Source organism: Somniosus microcephalus, chromosome 10 (genome assembly GCF_052327205.1).
Source record: "Somniosus microcephalus isolate GS21.2 chromosome 10, FLI_Smic_1.0, whole genome shotgun sequence".
Classification (NCBI taxonomy): domain Eukaryota; kingdom Metazoa; phylum Chordata; class Chondrichthyes; order Squaliformes; family Somniosidae; genus Somniosus; species Somniosus microcephalus.
The window spans coordinates 194795095-194821310 of record NC_140996.1 but is presented as its reverse complement, the minus strand read 5'-3'; the positions used below and the strand labels follow the sequence as shown (position 1 = coordinate 194821310).

Below are 26216 nucleotides of genomic sequence, written 5' to 3'. Positions count from 1 at the left end.
GGTACCGGTCTTGCTTTGAAAAACTTTGGAATTGCATTCTCTTCTATTTTTATCGAGGCGGTTACGCCTTTAAGAGTGCCCAGTTCTTGTTGAAATACCTCTTTGGCATTAGCTAAGATTGTTGACAATCGTCCAGGAGTGACGTCTTCATCTTTTTTACCGTCCACCATCATTGCATGAATGGAGTGCCAATCTAAGCTTATCTTCCTGATCCATTCACGTCCCAATAACGGTGGTCCACCATTTTGCAGTATGTAGAGATACAATTTCCGTATTTTCTTGCCGTTGTATTCGACAGGCACCCTTATTTTTCCTCTGGGGTATACTTTTTGCCCCGTATATGTCGTCAAGATGATGGATGTCTCTCTCAAGGGTATGTGTGAGAATAGCCGCTTGTAGTCTCGTCGATTCATGACGGTTAGCGCTGATCCTGTATCCAATTCCATTTTAACTTGGGACCCTGCTATCGTGAGGGTGACCCAAATGGTTCGGTGATCCTCTTTTGCGATTACATTGTTAAGTTTGAGACAGCTTAGTCTCCTGTTCCCGGATTCACTATCGCTCATCTGGTCTTCGGAACTACTGTCCGTCATCTTTTGTACTTTCTTGTACGGTTCCTTAGAAGCCTTTTTGTTGTCACTGGTCTTCTTCCCAGACCTGCAAACTCGTGCAGTGTGTCCCATCTTTCCGCATTGCCTGCATATTTTGTCCTTGGACCAGCAGTCCTTCTGGTCATAGTTAGTTCTGCCGCAGCGATAACATTTTGCAAATCCCCGTGTCATTTCGTGGGTGCCGTATTCCTGTGGCTTTTGTTGAATTTCCGCAGCTCCCCTGGCTGCTGCTTCGTACGATACTGCCACGCTGAAAGCCTTATCTAGCGTCAGCTCTTTCTCTGAGAGTAACTTCTTCTGTGTTCCTTCACTCAGGAGTCCACAGACAAATTTGTCCCGTAGTGTATCTGCCAGTCCTGCTCCGAACTGGCAGTGCTTTGATAGCTTGCGTAGTTCCGTAAGGTACTCAGCATTGCTCTCATCTTTATGCTGAGTTCTCCTGTGGAATTTAAATCTTTTGGCTATCAACAGCGGTGCAGGGTTTAGGTGTTCCTGTAGGACAGCAACAATTTCGTTAAAACTCTTCGCCTTCGGTTTGGCTGGAGTAATCAGGTCCCGCAATAGGCCGTACGTTCTAGCGCCCATTAAGTTTAGCAATACCGATTCCTTTTTCTCATCGGCTATTTCGTTTGCCTCGCAATATTTCTCGACTCTTTCCGCATACGTGGTCCAGCCCTCTATTGTATTATCAAAGGCAGTGATACAGCCAGTCTTCAGCATCTTGAAAATCTAAAATGGCGCCTCCCGCACTTTGCCTTCTTCCCCGATTTAACAAAATGGCGCCTCCCGCGCTTTGCCTTCTTCCCCCGCTGATTAAGATGGCGCCTCCCGCGCTTTTGCCTTCTTCCCTGCTGTTGCTAGCGCTGCTTTCCGCGGTTTCCATTGCAACCTGCAGCTCCTCGCGGTTTCCTGCGCATTTAATATTTCTTTTTTTTTTTTTAATTAGTTTCCCATCGTGGAACAACCCTTTGGGAATCTTGCCTCCCTCTTCTTGGGTCTATACGCAGCCCAGCTTCGTAGCACCGGCCGCGCCCTGTGTGCTCCACCCTCTCTCTCTCTCCTCTTCCTGACAACGCTGCTCGGCCCCATTGCAAGCCACCCGCTCGAGTTCGCGACCGCCGCAGCCCAGGAAGGATCAGTGTACTACCTGCCACCAGCCCGATTAGCTGAAGCACCGTCGACAGGAACCAGGCCCCGCTTTCGACAGCTTCTCCAGCAATCTTCAACTCTGCTAACACGGGGCGGATGCCCACGGTCGACGACCGTTTCTACTGCTTCTTTCTTCCTTCTGGCCTCGACCTCTGCTCACTTCGCTGCAGGAATGGATCCCAGGAGGTGGTGCAGACTGTAGGTAAGTTCGTATCTGCTCGTCACCAGTATTATGTCCGTGTATGATTGAGACACGGACAGCAGGAGTTGAACAAAACAAGTCTTTACTGAAAGGAGTCAATCGGGAAACTGAAACTACAGAGGCTCACTAGCGCCTTTTATACAGGGGTGGACACTGCCGGTACTGCAGTCTGAGACCAGTTATTCTCTTAAAGGTACATACACAACAATGAGCAGCAGAGTTTTGGATGGCCTTGGATAGCTGAAAGTCTGCATTCATGCTGTCAGTCACCTCCCTCCAGCTTGCATCTCTGTCTTTACAGGAGAATGTCCTTCTTCAAAAAGAGCACCCATGTTTTCCATGTGCAGGGTGCTTATTCAAAGTAAGGGGAGGAGCTTGCTTTACAAAATATGGCAAGGCCAGCCCTCTATGTCATTGACATGGGTGTGCCCACCCACATGCAAGTGCAGACCTGATTTTTACGGGCTTGGAAAAATAGAGTTGTAGACTACAGTAACCTGAAAAGTGATTTGACAGTGTACACAATATCTTTCTATCTGTTCTGTGTAGCATAACGTCTGACAGTATTTTTATTCTGATGGTTAAAATAAGTGGATTAATACCACTAAAATCGTGGAGGGAAGAATTTCATTTGAACAGGTTAAGCATTTGTGTGGTAGTAACCCACAATGCAATTTTCAGGGCCTTTGAATTTGAGCACTGATACCATTATAATAGAGCAGACAGCAAGAACAACATTTTTATGTTTAATTGGGAATATTTTTAATTTCAGGAAGCTGAAATTCAAACTCAACCTTTAAGCACTAATTTTACCTCCCCCCCCCCGCCCCCCCACACCCCGCCACCTCCCCCAAATATCCAATGGGAATGGGATATGCGAGGGGTTAAAATCCTTGCAGTAACCTACTCACCCTATCCTCACTGGCCTCCCGCCACGTGCTCTTTTAACAAGCATTAGGTGGGCAAGGGCCTTGTTGAAATTCAAAAGTCAAGATCTGATGACGTCAGGCAAACCCCGACTATATTTTAACACTGGACATCTGTGTTTAGACCCCACGGTTCTGACCTCGCCAGGAGCACCGGAGCGAGGGAGCAGCAGGCCCAGAAAAGGTAAGTCATTTATTTCTTAAAAGATTTCCTTGTGGATCAGGAGACGCAGCAAGGTCCTACAAGGAAACCTAGGGCTTTACATAGAATATACAGCACAGAAACAGGCCATTCGGCCCAACCAGTCCATGCTGGTGTTAATGCTCCACATGAGCCTCCTCCCATCCTTCCTCATCCAACTCTATCAGCATAACCCTCTATTCCCAACTCCCTCATATGCTTATCTTGCCTCTCCTTAAATGCATCTATACTGTTCACCTCAACCACTCTCTGTGGTAGCAAGTTCCACATTCTCACCACTCTCTGGGTAAAGAAGTTTCTTCTGAATTGAGGCTTTGGGCTTCCCTCTCTCAACTGTGATTGCCTAACTGCCCCCCACGCCCCAGCATTTACCTGACTGCTGGGGATTATTCCTGTGGGTCCTAAGCTGCAGCTTCCTGCACTCACCCGACTCCCTCACATCATTGACATTGGGTGCGGGCGGGAGCCAGGCCTGGTATATTTAAATGAGGCCCCGGAGTGTGACCCCGAGCTTCCGGTCGCCTGTCACTTTAATTTTCCGCTCCACTCCCACTCTGATCTCCGTCCTCAGCCTCTTACACTGTTCCAGCGAAGCTCGCGGAACAGCACCTCATCTTTCGATTAGGCACTTTACAGCCTTCTGGACCTTTTTTTGATTCGTATATGGGATGTGGGCGTCGCTGGCAAAGCCAGCATTTATTGCCCATCCTTAATTGCCCTTGAAATTGGTGGTGAGCCGCCGCCTTGAACCGCTGCAGTCCATGTGGTGAAGGTACTCCCACAGTGCTGTTAGGTAGGGAGTTCTAGAATATTGACCCAGCGATGATGAAGGATCGGCAATATACTTCTAAGTCAGGATGGTGTGTGACTTGGAGGGGAACTTGGAGGTGGTGGTGTTCCCATGTGCCTGCTGCCCTTGTCCTTCTAGGTGGAAGAGGTCACGGGTTTGGGAGGTGCTGCCGAAGAAGCCTTGGTGAGTTGCTGCAGTGCATCTTGTAAATGGTACACACTGCAGCCACAGTACGCCACTGGTGGAGCGAGTGAATGTTTGAGGTGGTAAATGAGGTGCCAATCAAGCGGGCTGCTTTGTCCTGGATGGTGTTGAGTTTCTTGTGTGTTGTTGGAGCTGCACTCATCCAGGCAAGTGGAGAGTATTCCATCACACTCCTTACTTGTGCCTTGTAGATGGTGGAAAGGCTTTGGGGAGTCAGGAGATGAGACACTCTCCGCAGAATACCTAACCTCTGACCTGCTCTTGTTGCCATAGTATTTATGTGGCTGGTCCAGTTAAGTTTCTGGTCAATGGTGACCCACAGGATGTTGATGGTGGGGGATTTGGTGATGGTAATGCCATTGAATGTCAAGGGGAGGTGGTTAGACTCTCGGAGATAGTCATTGCCTGGCACTTCTGTGGCGCGAATGTTACCTGCCACTTATCAGCCCAAGCCTGAATGTCGTACACGTCTTGTTGCATGCGGGCATGAACTGCTTCATTATCTGAGGTGTTGTGAATGGCGCTGAACACTGTGCAATGATCAGCGAACATCCCCATTTCTGAACTTATGTTGGAGGGAAGGTCATTGATGAAGCAGCTGAAGATGGTTGGGCCTAGGACACTGCCCTTAACATAGAGTTCAATAATTTCAGACTATAACCTTGATCCCTATTTTTTTTCTTTTTTTTCTCTCACATGGCAGCTGTTGATAATTCTGCCATTGCCATTTACACCTCATCTAGACTCATCTCTTGTTTCTTAACTTGGCCCATTACCATCTCCTTTTGCCTTGCCCCATCATCCCTTTTGTCTTTTAATCTCTCCTGCCTTCCACCCTATCACAGACCTTCCCTTTTGTTCTTTCCTCCCCTCCTCCCTTTCCCTGCCTCTACACCTGCTTAAAAACCTGTTGCCTCTCTAACTTTTTCCAGTTCTGACGAAGGGTCATCGATCTGAAATGTTAACTGTTTCATAGAAACATAGAATCATAGAAATTTACAGCATGGAAGGAGGCCATTTTGGCCCATCATGTCCATGCCGGCCGACAAAGAACTATCCAGCCTAATCCCAGTTTCCAGCCCTTGGTCCGTATCCCTGTAGGCTACGGCACTTCAAGTGCATATCCAAGCACTTTTTAAATGTGGTTAGGGTTTCTGCCTCTACCACCCTTTCAGGCAGTGAGTTCCTGACCCCAACCACCCTCTGGGTGAAGAAATTTCCCCTCAAATCCCCTCTAAACCTCCTACCAATTGCTTTAAATCTATGCTCCCTGGTTGTTGACGCCTCTGCTAAGGGAAATAGGTCCTTCCTGTCCACTCTATCTAGGCCCCTCATAATTTTATACACCACAATAAGGTCTCCCCTCAGCCTCCTCTGTTCCAAAGAAAACAAACCCTGCCTATCCAATCTTTCTTCATAGCGAAGATTCTCCAGTCCTGGCAACATCCTCGTAAATCTCCTCTGCACCCTCTCTAGTGCAATCACATCTTTCCTGTAATGCGGTGACTAGAACTGCACGCAGTACTCTAGCTGTGGCCTAACTAGTGTTTTATACAGGTCAAGCATACCCTCCCTGCTCTTGTCTTTATTAGCCGAGGCATAGAATGCAATTATTCCGTATGCCTTCTTAACCACCTTATCTACTTAGCCTGCTACCTTCATGGATCTGTGGACATGCACTCCAAGGTCCCTTTGTTCCTCTACACTTCAGTGTCCTACCATTTAATGTGTATTCCCTTGCCTTGTTAGCCTTCCTCAAATGCTACTCACACTTCTCCAGATTGAATTCCATTTGCCACTGTTCTACCCACCTGACCAGTTCATTGATATATTCCTGCAATCTACAGCTTTCTTCTTCATTATCAACCACAGCTGATTTTTGTATCATCTGCAAACTTCTTAATCATATCCCCTACATTCAAATCTAAATCATTGATATATACCACAAAAAGCAAGCGACCCAGTACTGAGCCCTGCGGAACCCCACTGGAAATAGCCTTCCAGTCACAAAAACACCCATCAACCAATACCCTTTGCTTCCTGCCTCTGAGCTAATTTTGGATCCAACTTGCCACTTTGCCCTGGATCCCATGGGCTTTTACTTTCGTGACTAATCTGCCATGTGGAACCTTATCAAAAGCCTTGCAAAAATCCACATAAACTACATCAAACGCACTACCCTCATTGACCCTCCTTGTTACCTCCTCAAAAAATTCAATCAAGTTAGTCAGACATGACCTTCCCTTAACAAATCCATGCTGACTGTTCTTGATTAATCAGTGTCTTTCTAAATGAAGATTTATCCTGTCCCTCAGAACTTTTTCCAGTAATTTTCCCACCACCGAGGTTAGGCTGACTGGCCTGTAATTACTTGGTCTATGATGTATGAGGAGAGATTGTGTCGATTGGGCTTATACTCACTGGAGTTTAGAAGATTGAGAGGGGATCTCATCGAAACCTATAAAATTCTGTCAGGCCTGGACAGACTAGATGCAGGAAGGATGTTTATGATGGCCGGGGAGTCCAGAACCAGGGGTCATAGTCTAAGGATAAGGGGTAAGCCATTTAGGACTGAAATGAGGAGGAATTTCTTCACCCAGAGAGTGGTGAACCTGTGGAATTCTCTGCCACAGAGGGCGGTGGAGGCCAGTTCATTAAATATATTCAAGAAAGAGTTGGATATATTTCTTAAGGCTAAAGGGATCAAGGGATATGGGGAGAAGGCAGGGACAGAGTACTGAATTTGGATGATCAGCCATGATCTCATTGAATGGCGGAGCAGGCTCAAAGGGCCGAATGGCCTACTCCTGCTCCTATCTTCTATGTTTCTATGTTTCTATCCCTTTCTCCCTTTTTAAACAAAGGCTCAATGTTAGCAGTCCTACAGTCCTCCAATCCTCTGGCACCACACCTGAAGCCAGACAGGATTGAAAAATGATGGTCAGAGCCTCTGCTATTTCCTCTTTTGCTTTTCTTAACAGCCTGGGATACATTTCATCTGGGCCTGGGGATTTATCCACTTTCAAAGCTGCTACGCCCCTTAATACTTCCTCTCTCACTATGTCTATTTTATCTAATATTTCACACTCCTCCTCCCTGATTGCAATGTCTGCATCGTTCCTCTCTTTTGTGAAAACAGACGCAAAATATTCATTAAGAACCATACCCATGTCTTCCGCCTCCACACACAGGTTACCTTTATGGCCCCTAATAGGCCCTACTCTTTCTTTAGTTATCCTCTTGCTCTTAATGTATTTATAAAACATCTTTGGGTTTTCCTTGATTTTAATTGCCAAAATTTTTCATTCTCTCTCTTTGCTTTCCTAATTTCCTTTTTAATTGCACCCCTGCACTTTCTATACTCCTCTAGAGTTTCTGCAATATTGAGCCCTCGGTATCTGTCATACGCCTCCCGTTTTTTCTTTATCCTACCCCGTATGTCCCTTGACATCCAGAGGGCTCTGGATTTGTTAGTCCCACCCTTTTTCTTTATGGGAACATACGTGCTCGGAACCCTCAGGATCTCCTCCTTGAATGCCTCCCACTGCTCTGACACCTTCAAGTAGTTGTTTCCAGTCCACTTTGGCTAAATCCCATCTCAGCTTAGCAAAATTTCTCTTTTTACAGATGCTGCCTGACCTGCTGAGTATTTCCAGCATTTTCTGTTTTTATCCCGGAGTTAAAATGACCGAGACTCATGTCGGCAAGCTGGGGTGAACCTGACGCTCACCCCACTGTCCCTTGTGCCCAGTTAAAATCAGTGATTTTGTTCTAATAATTTGTCAATTCTCCTACATTTCATCATTGTTGGCAAAATGTTGCCGCTATTAATGGCTAGAAATGAAAATGTTCCACTTTGGCACTCCTGCTGCATACCAGATTCACATATTGGAAAATTGCACACATGCCACTCCCCACCCTGTAAGTTACCATCCGTTAAAATGAATGGATGGAAAATCACAGGAGTATCAAAGCGGAAAACATTCATTACAATGACAGCCACCAAGCTGCACCAACAGATTGGTAGTGGCAGCAGAGTAGTGAGTAATTTCATTCTTCACTAAAAATGTAATTTGTATAAGTTCTGGGTGTATTTAATCTCACTGATCATACAGGAAAAAGAACAGATGCAGTGTACTCAGATGTTGGAAAAATGACAGGCACTGTTGGGAGAATCATTAATTATGTAGCCCCCTCAGTCAGGATGAATAATTTGTTAGATTGCTTAGTTTTGAATGCATAATCTTGTCCAGGGTCCTGTAAACTGTACAGAAAAGAGAGAGCCCCAATTTGTAAGTTAGAGAAAGAAAAGTACAGAGTAAGTTATATCAAATAGCAGCACATCAGTGCCCTGGTGAATTTAAATCTTCAAGCCATCCAGATTAAGAGCTTTAACATACAACATTTTATAAAGATTTGAACTAAGTTGTTGGATTTTTTCTAAAAGTTTTAGAGCTGTCTGAGGAAAAGAACCTGATAAATTATCAATTTGAGGATAATATTCTAAAAGTTGTACATGTTAATAGACATTTGTAGTTTTTTTGTTGGTGTAATTCATGGGTTCAACACCTCTAGAAGTTTGTGGCATCTCTGTCCTTGGCCTTCTAAACTGTTCCAGTGAAGTTCAGCGTAAACTCGATGCACAGCACCTCATCTTTCTACTGGGCACCTTGCAGCCGTTTGGCCTTAACATTGACTTTTTTAAATTCATTCATGGGATGTGGGCGTCACTGGCAAGGCCAGCAATTATTGCCCATCCCTAATTGCCCTTGAGAAGGGGTTGGTGAGCTGCCTTCTTGAACTTCTGCAGTCCGTGAGGTGAAGCTATTCCCACAGTACTGTTGGGGAGGGATTTTGAGCCAGCGAAGATGAAGGAACGGCGATATATATCCAAGTCAGAATGGTGTGTGATTGGAGGGGATTTGCAGGTGATGGTGTTCCCATGCGCCTGTTGCCTTAGTCCTTCTAGGTGGTAGAGGTCGTGAGTTTGGAAGGTGCTGTCAAAGAAGCCTTGGCAAGTTGTTGCAGTGCATCTTGTAGATGGTACACACTGCAGCCACGGTGCACCGGTGATGGAGGGAGTGAATGTTTAAGGTGGTGGATGGGGTGCCAATCAAGTGAACTGCTTTGTCCTGGATGGTGTCGAGCTTCTTGAGTGTTGTAGGAGCTGCACTCATCCAGGCAAGTGGAGAGTATTCCATCACACTCCTCACTTGTGTCTTATAGATGTTGCAAGGATTTGGGGAGTCAGGAGATTAGTCACTCGCCGCAGAATACCCAGCCTCTGACCTGCTCTTGTTGCCACAGTATTTATGTGGCTGGTCCAGTTAAGTTTCTGGTCAATGGTGACCCCCAGGATGTTGATGGTGGGGGATTCGGTGATGGTAATGCCGTTGAATGTCAAGGAGAAGTGGTTAGACTTTCACTTGTTGGAGATAGTCATTGCCTGGCACTGAATGTTGTCCAGGTCTTGCTGCATGTGGGCACGGACTGCTTCATTATCTGAGGAGGTGCAAATGGAACTGAACACTCTGCAAACATCAGCGAACATCCCCACTTCTGACCTTATGGTGGAGAGAAGGTCATTGATGAAGTAGCTGAAGATGGTTGGGCCTAGGACACTGTCCTGAGGATCTCCTGCAGCGATGTCCTGGGACTGAGAAGATTGGCCTCTGACAACCACGAACTTCTTCCTTTGTGCTAGGTATGACTCCAGCCAGTGGAGAATTTTCCCCCAGTAACATAACCACTATGTTACCGTTCCCTCTACAACTTCAGATCTTAAGCACCGCTCCCATTTTCTCACTGACAGTAGGTTTTGGGAAAGTAGGATCAGTGTACCAGCACTTCTGGCGTTGGGGGAGGGAGCAAGTTTGTGCTTGAGCTGAGGATCCTGCATCAGTGCATTGCCAGCAGAGTGGTCTGGTATCTATTGAGCAGTGATGGCTGCCACTCCAGAAACCACCAAAGTCCTTATAGGCACTTACAGACATTTTGATTTTGCAGAAATCTCCTGGACTGTCACTGTCTCCAGGGTGTTCTGCAAGTCATAGGAAATGCCTTGCAATGTATTGCAGATGTGGGTTGTTGACTCCTCCCACTTGTCCATCATCTCAACCATATGCATGGAAACAATCTCCATTGCCTCTACATGTAATCGATGCTCTTTAATCATAGCTCTTTTGAAGTCTGGACCCTGAAATCCAAGTCCCTGGGCTCCTCAGCCAAGGACATGTGTTTCTGTCCCTTCTGTGGAGGAACAGCACTCTCCATCTCTTCTATTCCTAGGTTTTCATAGTCACTTGTGTTCTGTGCTTTACCCAGTGTCAGCCCTACTGACTCACTTACTAATTTTTCCTGAGTGGGTGCCTCTAGGCTGGTGCTTGTGCAGGTAAGATGCCATGACGGACTTGGTGATGAAGCAGCAGGAGTTATGGATTTGAATGTACCTAGAAGGTCATCTGCATGGCAGGTCTCTTCCTGCACGATATTGAAAATTGCTCTGTACTGACACTAAACTTACAATATAAATGTACCTTAAGTTGCCTAATCTGACATATATATCAAATAAAACATTTTATCTCCTTATCCCACCAAAAGTTGTACTTTTGTTGTGCTGCACTGTGGGAGTCATTTTCTGAGTATGAACCAGCAGTACTGGACCTTACCCAATGCCAGTGCATGTTGGAAAATTACAGGCAGTGCACCTGCGATTTTCCAATAAGTGTTGGCAGTGGATGAGGTTCCCCACCATTGGCACCTACTTGGAAAATTATTACCTGTGTGTCTGTTTTTTGTTATAAGATTCTTATTCTTATTTATTGGTTAATCTTAGAAAAATTGGCTTGTGTATGTAGATATTGGAACTTGGCTGAAAAATTGACAATCCTTAGTATATAGATGCTCACATCATTTCCAGTTATCGTTTCTGTTTTGAATCGCTTGTAGCCTAACAAAGTCGTCTCATGTTGCAGTATAAACACTCAATAATGCCATTTAAATGAAATTGTAATCAAAGAAAAAGATTTGAAACAATTGTGATAACCTCTGTGTTATAATGGGTAATTTGTAATCCTGTGTTCTTAGTGGGGAGACATACAGGAAGTGTGGGAAGAAGATGGAACTGCAGAGGTGTGGGATGATTGTAAGATAGGGATGGAGATAGTTGATGTTTCAGAGGTGGAAGTAGGCAGCCTTGGTGATGGAATAACAAGAGAAAATGCTGGAAACACTCAGCAGGCCAGGCAGCATCCGTGGAGAGAGTTAACGTTTCTGATCGGAGACCCTTCTTCAACGTTAACTCTGTTTCTCTCTCCACAGATGCTGCCCAGCCTGCTGAGTGTTTCCAGCATTTTCTGTTGTTATTTCAGATTTCCAGCATCTGCAGTATTTTGCTATAGTCTTGGTGATGGATTGGATTTGGAGTTTGAAGCTCAGTTCAGGGCTGAGAAGAATACGGATATTGAGAGGTAAACCTGAGTATCATTGATAAACATATGAAAGATGACCTCATGCATGTGAATAATATCACTAAGTTACAACATATAGATAACGAATAGGAGCGGGCCATTGATGGATCCTTGGGGCACATCATATGACCATGCAGGCGTAGGAACTCTCTATGGGAGATGATACAGGTAAAGGAGAGACAATAAAATATATAGTAATGATGAAATCCTTAATTAAAAATGATAAGTAATGTTGAAATCATTTAATTTTAGCAAGTTAATATTTTATGTCTGCACAAACTAAATTAATGCCCAGTTTTATTTTAATGATGAAAAATAGAGACCCTGAAAATCCACAGGCAGGTATATGTTGCATTAAATGCCAAGAAGCACCTTCCTTGGACCTCTAATGCTCACCCCACCAAAAGTTTCTGGGACATGGGGGAAATGGCTCAATTTCCCTACCATTGGCAGGCACCTACGCTACTATCAGCGCATCTGGGGCGCCGACCATTGCATCAAGCTGCAAAGTCTGGTGGAGCTTCCCTGGCCAGGCTGGTGGGGTGATGCCCACCACCAACCCGTGCACAACCACTACCCCCTGCCCCCACCCACCAGAAACAAAGTGCAGATGCCTCTGTGGTCCCCTTTGTAAGGGTGATGCTTTAAAAATTTTGAAGAAAAATTTGTTTGCAAGTTTTTGAGGATCCAGGGCATGATCCCCAGGGGGCCCCCACATCTGTACTTGCCTCAGCCTGTGTCTCTGCTCTCAGCAGATACAACTGCACCAACCATACCGGATGGTCTAATGAAGGCCTGGGATGTGGGATCGCCATCTTTTGGCCATGTCTCATAAAAAACTGTACATTTTACTCTTGAAAGCACTGCAAATATAATTAATTAGCAAAATACTGCGGATGCTGGAAATCTGAAATCAAAACAGAAAATGCTGGAAATACTCAGCAGGTCAGGCAGCATCTGTGGAGAGAGAAACAGAGTTAACGTTCCAGGTCGATGACCCTTCATCAGAAATATAATTCATGTTGTCTTGCCATACTTAATATGACATTATTGAAATGTTTTAGACTGTCGAGGCACATTTTATCTGTTTAATACTTATTATCTGCAGTGTAAAACATTAATATACATTTATTGCTGAATATCATGCTAGAAAATAAATTGAAATCGAAAATGCTGAAAGTGCTTTTCTGTTATCTTGCAGATGCATGCATCCTGTTAGAGAAATAAGAAAAGTTGAGAATATTGGCCAGTGCATTTATCGCGAGCATGTTAGATGTATCAGTTTATATTCTTTCTACAAGATTTCACATGAAGAGAATTTAAGAACCAGTGTTAAATTATGACTGCTGAAAAACATGGGGGTTATTTTTTTCTGATTTCTAAAATGAATTGCAACTATTATGGTAAAGATTACCCAGTGAAATAGTTTATTAAAAAGTTATTTTTATGCTTTTCTTTCTTTAAGAGACAAGTCTTTGACATGGCATGAATGATGGCTCAGCTATACTACAAAAGAAGTGACAATGCACCATACAGAGACCGAATTTCTCTTCGAATTGTGAGAGCAGAATCTGAACTCTCTCCTGCAGAGAAGACTTACCTGAGTGCAGTTGAGAAAGGTGATTACGCAAGTGTCAAACAAGCACTTGAAGAAGCTGAAATTTATTTTAAAATCAACATTAATTGCATTGACCCTCTGGGGCGGACTGCACTTCTCATAGGCATTGAGAATGAGAACTTGGAAATCATTGAGCTTCTCCTGAGTTTCAATGTGTATGTAGGAGATGCTCTTCTCCATGCCATCAGGAAGGAAGTTGTTGGAGCTGTTGAACTACTATTAAATCATAAGAAGCCTAGTGGAGAAAAGCAAGTAAGTTACATAAAATATGAAAAGTACAGCATGTTTGGCACATCTGAACTGAATCTTATGGTCCATCACTTATCCAACAGCATATTATTTTTAATCTTGGACGTTCCTCATTATAAAGTGCAATTCAGATGTTCAGCATTTGGAATCTACACTAAAAATTACATTGCTTAATTTATTTCATATGGTGAAACAGGTTGAGCAGGCAATGGAAGGAGCATAACTGAGATCTCACCCAACACATGGACAATGGAAAAGTTAATCAAGCAGAAAGGGAAAATAAATATTTGATAATTACACTCAAGGTATATTTCTAAGGATTTGAAGGGATTTGCATTTTTATTTTTCCAATTATTTCAATTTCTTATCATATATTCTGGAGGTACTTCAGTGTTTGGAGCAGAGATGAATTTCAGGAAGGTGTAATTTGTATAATAACAACACAAATTCTTGTCTTCCCCTTGTGATCAACAAGAAAGGTTTTTCTGATCTGTTTTTAAGTAACTGATGCTGCCAGGTCGAGTATGTTTTAACATATAGTCTTACATAGTTTCTGGGACACATATCTGGACAGATATAAATTGTTTAGAAGAGAGGTGGAGGAAAGGCTGTGTGGCAGTATAAATAAATGCCAGTATTAAGGCACAAGTGAGAGAGGATAGTAAAATTGAAAGGGCAGACACAGCCAGTTTGGGTAGAATTAATCAATGGTAACAGAGGTAAACTGTTATATATATTTGGCCAGCAAAGATTGCATTTTGTCATTTATCTCACTAAAATGAAACTGTTGAATGTCTTCAAACTGATTGTTTTGCACATTTAGGAACTTAGGAATTGCTCGACAAAAAAAAATAAGGTCCATTGAGTCCGTCATCTATTATCCTGGTTGTCAGACAATACAACAATAATAGCTATTGACTAATCATGGCAATCAATCTCTGACAATTAGTCTACAATAGACCCAGAGATGAGGGCCTAGAAATTGGGTTTTGGCTTAGCCAGGGCTTTAGCGCCGGAAGTTAGTGCCGGCGCTAAGTCCCCCTGCGCGCGCCAAAAATTCAGTAGCGCCGCGCCCAAACGGCTGCCGGCGCTACTGAAGGGTCTTAGCGCCTGGAAAAGGGTGCTAACTGCCGTTTAGCGCCGCAATTCCGGCGCTGCGGCACCCGATGCGGTGCGGCAGGCTGGGGAAGTGCAGGCCTCCTCCTTCCGTTAAGGAGGAGCTGCCTGCACCCGGCCGCGGCCCGCGCAAATCTGTTTAAAAATGAGCCCGGCACCTCGGACAAGTGCCGGGCTTGCATCTGTTCCGGGGGGGGGGGGGAGAAGTCCGGGGAGGGAGCTGCGGGCAGGCGGCCGGCGGGAAAGCGGCCGGCCGCCGCGGGGCCTTTAATGCGCCGGCGCAAACACATGTTGGACTCTGTTGCCAGAGTCTTAGTTGCGGCTGCCACGGGCGAGGCGGCCGCAACTGAATTTCAGCGCTGGGGCCCGTCGGCATGGCAACCGGGACGCTGCGCACACCGATGACGTCATCGGTGCCGGCGCAGCGCTACCGGTGCAACGCCGCTTTAGGGCCCCAGGGAATTTTTCAACTGGCCATAACTCTGGCGCTAGTCCCTCTAGCGCCTCAAAAGCGGCGCTAAGGCTAGTGAATTTCTAGGCCGAGGTGAGGAAAACCCCCAGTGGTGGAAAGTTTTGGGAGCCATAAGTCAAAGGTCACCTGTTTCTCCCACCTCCAGCTGCTCGGCGGCTCCCGATGCTTCCAAAGCAGCCTCCTCTGCTGTTGCGGGGGTGGCAAATGATGGAGGCCCACCTCCAGTTAGCTCCCTCTCCCTCTTATTGTGGGTTCTCTTTTCCTGCAAGTAGAGAAAGAAGAGGAGGTTGAGTGAGAGTGATGGAATGAGTGTAAGGAGTGGATGGGTTACATCTTTAGAGGGAGACCATGGGGGTAATTTTCCGGGGGGTCAGCAGGCGCGATCGATGGTGGGTCGGGTGGGAAAGTGTTTCTTTTTGACAGCGGGTCGCCACGCGCCTTTACCAAATGTCCGGTCTATCAGCGCTGAGCAGACCCAACACGCAGTGGCGGGGGAGGCAATTCAGGTCATTATAACCTTGTTAACAGAGGATTCACCACAATTTTGAGCTCACCTTTAGTATTTACCAACTCGCCAACAGGGTCCACGCTGCTTGGGGATCACAACTGTTAAGCTGGGCGGGAGTTCAATGGCCATGGAATCATTTCATTACATGACAGCTTGAAATGTGCTATAAAAGCTCCCATCTCACAGCTGTTCATTTTCCAAGCTCAGAAGCTGTTGCTTACTGCATTTAGAAGACAGATTGAGCTTTATGCAGGTTGCAAGTGTTTGGAGCAAACTCTCTATCCAGCGCCACCTCATTGGAACAACCTCTCTCACCATTGACAGATCGCTTCTGTCAACTCAAGTTCACCTGCCATCTATTACATCAGCATGGGTACAGTTTATACTGTCTCACCTTGGTCTTCAGAATCTCACCACGATCAGCTGCAACAGCAGCATCACCAGGCACACCAGCAGCACCAATAATCACACCCACCTCCTCCACAATCACCTGATGCTGCACAGGACAGGAGGCATCAGCACCCAACCACATTGCTGCTCGAGACACCAGGGATGGCCTCACCATAGCCACATTTACTTCAATTGATGCTGCACACCCTGGCTGTCACATGATGCGCCACGTTGGCACCACCCCACACCAACAACATAAAGCATCCCTACAATTCCCAAGCCATTCCTTTCATACTCATCAGCATTACGAGCGGTACCGTTATGTCTCACCATTCACTGCAACTCACTAAGACACTTCCAAAGGTGCACATCAATCTGTCTATGAATGTAAAGAGTTAAAAAATAAAGATTTCAATGTTTGACAGCATATTAACAGAAACTTCACATGAATATTGGCTAAAACACACAAGTGCTTACCCTTGTGTGTTGTTAGTTGGTATGATTGGACTAGGATGAGGGTGTGTGAGGGGTGGCTACTGAGATGGGGAAGTGATAATGAAGTTAGAGAGGGATGGGTGGAGGAGCAAGGTAAGTTGGTGTGAGTAAGGATTTGCAGGAGTAGGGTAGGGAAGGCAGAGTGATGGGGATGTGATGAGAGACACAGCAGGATGAGGTTGAGTGTGGCTTTGCAGTAATGTTTCATGATCTATTGAGATTATTGAAAGGTTTGCACCACTGCAGCCTGGTCCTCCTGATGACATCCCTGCTTGTACCATCCTGTGCAATGTGCAACCAGGCTGCGTTTGTCTCCTGGGGAGGTCTCTTCTGCCCATTGGAAGGGAAGAGGACATCCCTGTGTGCTGTGAGATGGGAGAGCCTGGGTGCAGCCCTGCACCTTTGTGCAGTCATTGTCAGTGTTTGCAGCACCTCAATGCTGTAGAACACAGACTGCACAAATATCAAAGTAAATTTGTGCATGGTCCCTTTAAGGAAGCCAGCTGATGACACGTCATCGAATCACATCTTCAGACCCGGTTCCTTCAATTGGACCGGCAATGTGCTGGGCGGGCTTAACAAGCCCAATCAGGGCAAAGTCATGTCGGAAGCCAGGATGGAGCCAGCAGCAAGGCCGCGACCCGCCACCGACCTTGCCCACCTGGGTGCAGCCCTTTGCCTCTGTGCAGTCATTGTTTCCAAGTGTTTGGTACAATCAAAACCTCCAGTGAAGTGACTGCACAATCCTAGTAAACCTTCAAAGGCAATGTGGCCATGGCTCCTTTAAATATCCTGGCTGAAAACGTGTCATCGACGACATCATCAGACCTGCACCATTTAATAGGGCCGGGTCACACGCAGGGCATGCTTAATAGGCTCCATTCTCACAAAGTCGATTTCTGCAGCGGGCTGGAAGCAAGAACGGGGTTTCGACCCGCCACGCCGACCTCCCTCACCCGACCCGCCAAGGGAAAGAAAATTCCGGCCACTACTTCAGAACAATACTGACATTTTAATACAACCCAACATCTAATTTGCTTAATAACAACAGAAAATGCTGGAAAAACTCAGCAGGCCAGGCAACATCCGTGGAGAGAGAAATAGAGTCAATATTTCGGGTCGAAACCCTTCTACAGAACTGAGAGAAAAGGCAGGAAATGAAACAAAAGGCAGTTTGGGGGCTGGGAAATGGGGGAGGGGGTGAAAGAAGAGACATTAAGAGATATTCAAGGTGAGACGAGATGGTAATAGGATAGGTAAAGAAACAGACAATGGCTCTAGATGAAGTGTGAAATGCACTGGCAGAGTGAGAGACAGCTGCCGTGTGGGAGAGAGAAAAAAAAGGAAATGTCACAAACCAAAAGTGTGGATAAAAAATATAAAAATATAATAGGGGCCGAGGTTATGATCTGAAATTGTTGAACTCGATATTGACCCGGAAGGCTGTAAAGTGCCTAATCGGAAGATGTCGATCTAATTTGCTTTACTCACTGCCACCAAGCTTTGTTGTGATAGCTTCAATTTATTGTCAAGCAGGGCCGCCAGATCAGGCAACATCTGTGGAGAGAGAAACAGAGATAATGGGGGGAATTTTAACCCCCAAAAACAGGTGGGTTTGGGTTGGGTGGGAAGTAAAAATGTAAAAAAATTCTCAATCCTGAACCCACCCTGCCTCGAACCTGCCCACATCCAGTTTTGACAAAGGCACGATGGGTGGCGTAGGAGACCAACCTGCTCCCAGGAGGTGGGTCACTCATTTAAATATTTTAATGAGGCTGCTTGCCTCAGATTTTATCTGTTCCAGCTTTAACGCTGGACCTCTGGGAAACCCGGCAACTATAGGAAGATAAGGACTACTGCCTGAAGCAGGTAAGTGCTTTTTCAGCATTGCTTCCCAGCAGTGCTTCCCCCCTGGCCCACCAAGCAACCCAGTTAAACTCCCCAGTGATCAAACCACCCCACACCACCTCAACGCCCCATGATCCGATGCCCTCCATGTCCCGCCCCATGTCTTTCACAGGCCTCCGCCATCTTCTGCCCTCTTCCCCCGATCTCTCCGGCCCCCCCCCCATCGATGTCCCCCCAACCCCTGATCTCTCCAGACGATTCAGCGATATCCCCCTCAATCTCTCCCGCCCCCCCATCAATGACCCCCGATCTCTCCGCCCTGGCCCACCCTGATCTCTCCAGCCTCACCCCCCCAATCGATGTCCCCTGACCCATGATCTCTCTGCCCGTCCCCCCATCAATGTCCCCCCCGATCCCCAATCTCTGTGCACCCCCATCGATGTCCTGTCCACCCCCCGAGCTCTCCGCCATCCCCCCATCATAGTGCCCCCCCCCACCATCGATGTCCCCCCCACCCCCCAATTCCCGATCTCTCCGATCCTTCTCTGACGAAAGGTCATCGACCTGAAACGTTAACTCAGTTTCTCTCTCCACAGATGCTGCCTGACCTGCTGAGTATTTCCAGCATTTTCTGATTTTATTTCTAGAGAAACTGGGGCTCCTTTCACTAGCACAGAGAAGGTTAAAATGAGATCTGATCAAGATGTACGAAGTTATGAAGGTTTTGATAAGGTACCTAGGGAATAAACTATTTCAACTGGTTGGCGAGTTGGTAACTAGAAGGCATAAGATTGCCATGAACAGAAAAAAGGGAAAAGTTGGGAGTTTTTTTAAACACAGAGGATAGTTAGGATATGAGAGTATGATATTGAAGGTATGAGAGCGGAATTGAGTAGAGTGGATTGGGAAAATAGATTAAAGGGTAAGACGATACATGATCAGTGGTGTACATTTAAGGAGTTATTTTACAACTTCCAAAAAAATATATTCCACTGAGAAGAAAAGGGTGTAAAAGAAAAGACAGCCATCCGTGGCTAAGTAAAGAAATTAAGGATAGTATTCGACTAAAAACAAGGGCATATAAGGTAGCCAAATCTAGTGGGAGGATAGAGGATTGGGAAAACTTTAAAAGACAGCAAAAAATAACAAAAGGATTGATTAAGAAAGGGAAGATAGATTATGAAAGTAAATTAACAAAAAATATAAAAACAGATAGTAAGAGTTTTTGGCCTATAAATTCGGTGACGCCCCGCCAGCACGTTTGCGCCGGAAATTTAGCACCCGCCGCCGAGCCAGTTGTGCCCGCCCCAAATTCACTTTCAGCGCCCCAAAGCGGAAGCGGGCGCTGGTACAGGGTGTGCCCACCCCACTTGGGGCGCTGAAAGTGAATTTCAGCGCTGCCGGTCCCGCTGCGCCACCCGATGCGGAGCGGCAGGCTGCTGTACTGCAGGCCTCCCCCTTCTCTTAAGGGGGAGGTGCCTGCAACGGCCGGAGCCCCGTTGAAAGTGCCGGCAAAAGAGCCCAGCACAACGGCGAAGTGCCGGGCTCCACGGAAACCAGCCGGCAATGCCGCGGGGGGGGGGTGGAGGAGGCCGGGGAAGGAGGTGCGGGCAGGCGGCCGCCGAAAAAGCGGCCGGCCGCACCTCCACTTTAAATAGTGCCTCTAAGGCTGCAGCACGGCCAGGTTTTCGAAACGTTGTTAGCGGCCGCCAGGGAACAGGCGGCCGCTACTGAAGATGGGGATCGGCGTGGTTTCGGGCGGTACCGGGGTGCTGCGCACACCGATGACATCATCGGTGCCGGCGCAGCGCTACCGGCTTACGCCGATTTAAAGGCCCACCTAATTTCAGCGGCGACGCAACTTCCGGCGCAACCCACTCTTGCGCCCCTAAATGGGCGCAAACCCAAGGGAATTTCTAGACCAAATAGTTATATAAAAAGAAAAAGGGTGGCTAAAGTAAATGTTGGTCCCTTAGAGGATGAGACCAGGAAATTAATGGTGGGAAATATGGAGATGGCAAAAACACTGAATGAATATTTTGTATCAGTCTTTACAGTAGAGGACACTAAGAATATCCCAACACTGGACAAACAGGGGGCTATAGGAGGGGAGGAGCTAAACACGATCAAAATCACTAAGGAAGTGGTACTTGGTAAAATAATGGGACTCAAGGCGGATAAATCACCTGGACCTGATGGCTTACATCCTAGGTTCTTGAGGGAAGTGGCGGTAGGGATTGTGGATGCATTAGTAATAATTTTCCAAAACTCCCTGGACTCGGCAAAGGTCCCGGCAGACTGGAAAACTGCTAATGTAACACCCTTATTTAAAAAGGGCAGTAGACAGAAGGCTGGAAACTATAGACCGGTTAGCCTAACATCAGTGGTAGGTAAAATTTTGGAGTCCATTATTAAGGAGACAGTAACAGGACATTTGGATAATCATAATTTAATAGGACAAATTCAGCATGGTTTTATGAAGGGGAAGTCATGTTTGACAAATTTGCTGGAGTTCTTTGAGGAAGTAACATATAGGGTGGATAAAGGGGAACCAGTGGACGTAGTGTATTTAGACTTCCAAAAGGCATTTGACAAGGTGCCACACAAAAGATTATTGCTTAAGATAAAAAATCAAGGGATTGGGGGTAATATTCTGGCATGGATAGAGGATTGGCTATCTAACAGAAGGCAGAGAGTTGGGATAAATGGTTCATTCTCAGACTGGCAATCAGTAACTAGTGGTGTTCCGCAGGGGTCAGTGCTGGGTCCCCAACTCTTTACAATCTATATTAACGATTTGGAGGAGGGGACCGAGTGTAACATATCAAAGTTTGCAGATGATACTAAGATGGGAGGGAAAGTAATGAGTGAGGAGGGCATAAAAAACCTGCAAGGGGACATAGACAGGCTAAGTAAGTGGGCAGAGATTTGGCAGATGGAATACAATACTGGAAAGTGTGAGGTTATGCACTTTGGCAGGAAAAATCGTAGAGCAAGTTATTATCTTAATGGCAAGAAACTGGAAAGTACTGAAGTACAAAGGGATCTGGGGGTCCTGGTGCACGAAACTCAAAAGGTTAGTATGCAGGTGCAGCAAGTGATTAAGAAGGCCAATGGAATGTTGGCTTTCATTGCTAGGGGGATAGAATATAAAAATAGGGAGGTATTGCTTCAGTTGTACGAGGTATTGGTGAGACAGCACCTGGAATACTGCATACAGTTTTGGTGTCCATACTTAAGAAAATACATACTTGCTCTCGAGTCAGTACAAAGAAGGTTCACTCGGTTAATCCCGGGGATGAGGGGATGGACATATGAGGAGAGGTTGAGTAGATTGGGACTCTACTCATTAGAGTTCAGAAGAATGAGAGGCGATCTTATTGAAACATATAAGATTGTGAAGGGGTTGGATCGGGTGGATGCGGGGAGGATGTTCCCGATGATGGGTGAAACTAGAACTAGCGGGCATAGTCTTAGAATAAGGGGCTGCTCTTTCAAAACTGAGATGAGGAGGAACTACTTCACTCAGAGGGTGGTAGGTCCATGGAATATGCTGCCCCAAAAAGCTGTAGAAGCTACATCATTACATAAATTTAAAACAGAAATAGACAGTTTCCTAGAAGTAAAGGGAATTAAGGGTTACGGGGAGCGGGCAGGAATTTGGACATGAGTCTAGGTTCGGATCGGACATGGCCCTATGGGTAGCGGAGCGGGCCCAGGGGCCGTGTAGCCTGATCCTGCTCCTATTTCGTGTGTCTAATTCTTTTAGATTCAGGAGATGGTTCTGTGATAGTAGATTGGCGGTTAGGATCAGATCAGCCATGATCTTATTGAATGGCGGAGCAGGCTCGAGGGGCCGATTGGCCTACTCCTGCTCCTGCTCCTATTTCTTATGTTCTTATATGGAAGTAATGTTGAAAACCGAATCCATTATAGTTTTTATAAGGAAGGTGAATACATATTTGATAAAAGAAAAATGTTATATGATATATGGGGAAAGGGAAGGGGAATGGAACTAAATTGACTGCTCCTTTAGAGTACCGGGGCCTAGAAATTCAGTATCGCCACGTTTGGGGCGCTACAGCCGGGCGTTCGCTAAATTTAGCGCCCGGCGCAACTTAGCGCCACCTTCGGCGAAATTGAGTTGCATCGCCCCAAAAGGTTGCTGCTGCACTAAAGCAGGTGATGCACGACTATCATAAGGCGCTAAGCCGGCGAGCCGAGGCGCTAACACCGAGGGCGGGCGCAGCGCATGTGCGGCGAGTTTCTGAATGAAGGCAGACACGCTGGCGCTGGTCAGCTCTTAAAGGGGGAGGGTCAACTTGTTTGGCTGCCATGCCCTGCACGCTGCAGCCCTGAAGCAAGGCCTGACCATTGCTGGTTCATCAGTTCTACGCCCTGGACCATGGGGAAGCCCGCTATTCTTCCAAATCCCATTGCACGCTCTTGCTGCTTGTCCAGGGTCATGGGGAAGGAGATGTACTGACGTCTCCTTCTGAAAAGGGCATTGGTCACCTGGCAGAAGCAGCAATGTACCGCGAACTGGGAGGTGTTGGCAATGTTCCCAGTAGCGGATTGGAAGGAGCCGGTGGCATAGAAGTTGAGAGCCACCGTCACCTTCACTGCCACCGACAGAGACGACCTGCTCCTCAGCTGTGGCTGCAGATCTCTGCGAAGCAGGTGGCAATCTCAGTGCCAATCTCCCTTCTGAATCGCAGCCTCCGAACACACTGCTCCTCAGACATGTTCAGATATGAGAACTGCTGGCGGTATACCCTTGGTGGGTAAGGCCTCCTGTGCCGATGCCTGTTGGCCCTTCTCCGTCTGGCTATGACTGGCACTCTCTCACGGCGTCTCTGAGCCCTTTGAATGCAACGCAGAAAGCCAACGTTTCCACCCATTGCAGCCCCCGTTATATGTGGCGACTCAAGGCAATGGCACTGAAAGTTAAATCCAAGTGCAAAGCTCTGGCCTGAAGCTAGAAGTACCTGTGCGAGCGCTGAGTCAATGCAGAAAGCTCTCTGCCTTTGTCTCTCTCCAAATATCCGTCTCTCACACAGAAGGATTGGCACAAAATGGCTGCCACTTATAATGCAGGAGGAGTCCCCTTTAAATAGCGCGCCCCGCAGCGACGGGGAACCGTTCCCCTCTACCAGTCGCTGGGGGTGCCAGGCGCAAAGAAGGGCGGCGCCACTGAAGTTCCAGTTCGGGGCACACCAAGGTCGTTGCACCATGAAATGACGTCACGATCTGCGTGCGCAGCTGAGCGGGTGCTGCGGTTTTGCGCCGCCGCTAAATTTTGAGTGAAGTTCGTGAGAGGTGCAGATCATGCCGCGCCCGGGCGCTAGCCACTTAGCGCCCCACTTCTCCTCCTCCTAAGGCGCTAGCGGCTGGTGCTAACAACTGAATTACTAGGCCCCAGTGCAGGCGCAATGGGCCAGATGGCCACCTACTGTAGTGTAAACTTCTATGATTATAACAGCAATTATATATTGGAGATCGGTTATGTTTCAAGTCATAAATGACTCCAGATTGCAATATTTCTTCATGGGATTTCAGAGCTGGCAAGCACTGTAGCTACTTCAAATTTAAGTGCCGACTCATTAAGAGAATAACAAAATGACCTCACCGGGACTCCCACCTTAAGTGGCTGATAGCTCTGTGATGCAATTAATTACATTTGAGAGAATATGTAAGAGTGGTTCCAGGCAACAACAGAGAGGAAATATTAATGCCCTATTCTTCAGCAAGTGAGAGAAGATTTACTGTACACCCAGACATTAGAGCTAAGCCAGTCAGGAGTGAAATTGAAAAGCACTTTTTCACACAAAGGGTAGTGGAAATCTGGAATTCTCTCCCCAATAGGCTGTGGCTGCTGGGTCAATTGAAATGTTCAAGACTGAGACTAACAGATTTTTATTAGATAACGGTATCGCGGGATATGGATCAAGTGCATGTAAATGGAGTTAAGATACAGATTAGCTATGATCTAATTGAATGTTGGAACAGGTTTGCAATCAGGAAATTGCGCTGGTTGGGTTACAGTTCAAGTTTCTGCTAAATTTAATTTGCATAATCACAAACGTAAAATCTTCCATGAACCAACCCAATCGGGCAGAGTAATAGAACGTAATTGTATCTTATTTTTTTCCTTTCCATTAAAAAGTATTCCTCAATGTATTTAAGAGTGGTAACCTGGTGCAGTTTTATTAATACAGCTGAAAAGGGTTTATCGCCATAAATAAGCACTTTTAATAAGTGTCCGGTTCTCCACCTGTGAGTAACCTGATTTAAAATCACTGAAAATTACTTTAAAAAAAACTTATACTGAACCATTTAATAGTTCCATTGGTGTACACTAGTCAATTTTTTACTAAATTGACAAGCCAAGGAAAATGAGTGCCATTTGAAGCATGTGCCCAAACCAGCACAATCGCCAGAATCTTGCAGTTTTGACCTGGAGGCAGGGCCAGTTTTGTGGGCGGAGCCTGATTTTGACAAATTGAATCTTGAACTAGTGTAAAAGATCGCGGAAAACACGCGCAAGTGGCTTTGGGCGTAACTCACTTACGATTAAAATTCCCCGATCTTTTGCGCTGGTTCGGCCGATATGACAAGTGAAAACTCGACCCCAAGATGTTCTGCTGAAAATGATACATTTCCTGTTCTGTTCCACAGGTTCCACCAATACTACTGGATAAACAGTTTTCAGAATTTACACCAGATATTACACCAATAATTCTTGCAGCTCACACCAACAATTATGAAATAATCAAGCTCCTTGTGCAAAGAGGAGTTTCTATACCACAGCCTCATGAAGTTCGTTGTAACTGTGTTGAGTGCGTATCCAGCTCAGATGTTGACAGTCTGCGCCACTCTCGATCGAGGTTGAACATATACAAAGCCTTAGCAAGTCCATCTTTAATTGCTTTGTCCAGTGAAGACCCCTTTCTTACTGCATTTCATTTGAGCTGGGAGCTTCAGGAACTAAGTAAAGTGGAAAATGAATTTAAATCAGAATACGAGGAATTATCTCATCAGTGCAAATCATTTGCAAAAGATTTATTGGACCAGACAAGGAGCTCCCGGGAATTAGAAATTATACTTAATTATAGGGACGATAATAGCATTCTGGAAGTGCAGACCGCTAATGATCTTTCCAGGTTAAAGTTGGCAATTAAGTATCATCAGAAAGAGGTAAGACTTTTAGAAATTGTATGTTATTAATCTTTGACTTGTGGTGCCATGATCAGAAGAATGAGTGTACTAGAAATAACTAAGTAGATGGGTCAGCACCTTTCAAGATTTAATAAAGTGTGGATTCACATAAAATTATATTGCAGATTTTTAAAATCTTCTTCCACCTTCATGAATAATGCCTATTAAATTGCCACTGTTTAGGGAGAAGTGCCAATGAACGACTAAGGTACTGTATTAAATTAAGATGTTATTTTTGCTTAGAGTAATTAATATAAATGATCAAAATAGCCACAATAGAAAAAACACGAATTTTCACAAAACAATCTTTATAAATTGGGTAGTTATAAGCCTGTGTGGTTCTGAATTATAAAATTAAGAGAATATTATAATTAAAATCCTGGATGCATTGTTTCTCCAGACACAGATCAGTAATAAGATACAGATGAGAAAAGGAACATTTGGTCCATTGAACTGTCATTTTTCATTTGGAATTGCTCCAGCAGCATTTCACATGATCACTATTGATATCTACCCTTTATCTCGACACAAAAAATTATTCTAATTATCACCCTCTCTATTGAACTGTATCTGAAACCTGCAGGTCTGAAATTTCCTCCTTGGGCACAACCCGGAAGTTGGACCCGAAAATGCAGCCAATGTTGCCCTAATTTTGCCGATGTCAAGTTACACCCAAGTATCTTCCCAATTTCATTAAGATACACCCAACGTAAAATGAACATAAATCAGTGTAAACAATCGGGGCCCAA

At 45.8% G+C, this 26216-nt stretch overlaps 1 protein-coding gene across 1 annotated transcript in view; it reads left to right on the top strand.

The window, feature by feature from the left end:
• Positions 1-26216, top strand: part of trpc4b (transient receptor potential cation channel, subfamily C, member 4b) — a 243411-nt gene that overhangs the window by 123847 nt on the left and 93348 nt on the right. The window contains exons 2-3 of the mRNA XM_085999399.1: positions 13019-13423; positions 24928-25446. Of these exons, the coding sequence (XP_085855525.1) occupies positions 13043-13423; positions 24928-25446 (900 nt within the window). The 5' untranslated portion in view covers positions 13019-13042. The remainder of the gene's footprint in view (positions 1-13018; positions 13424-24927; positions 25447-26216) is intronic.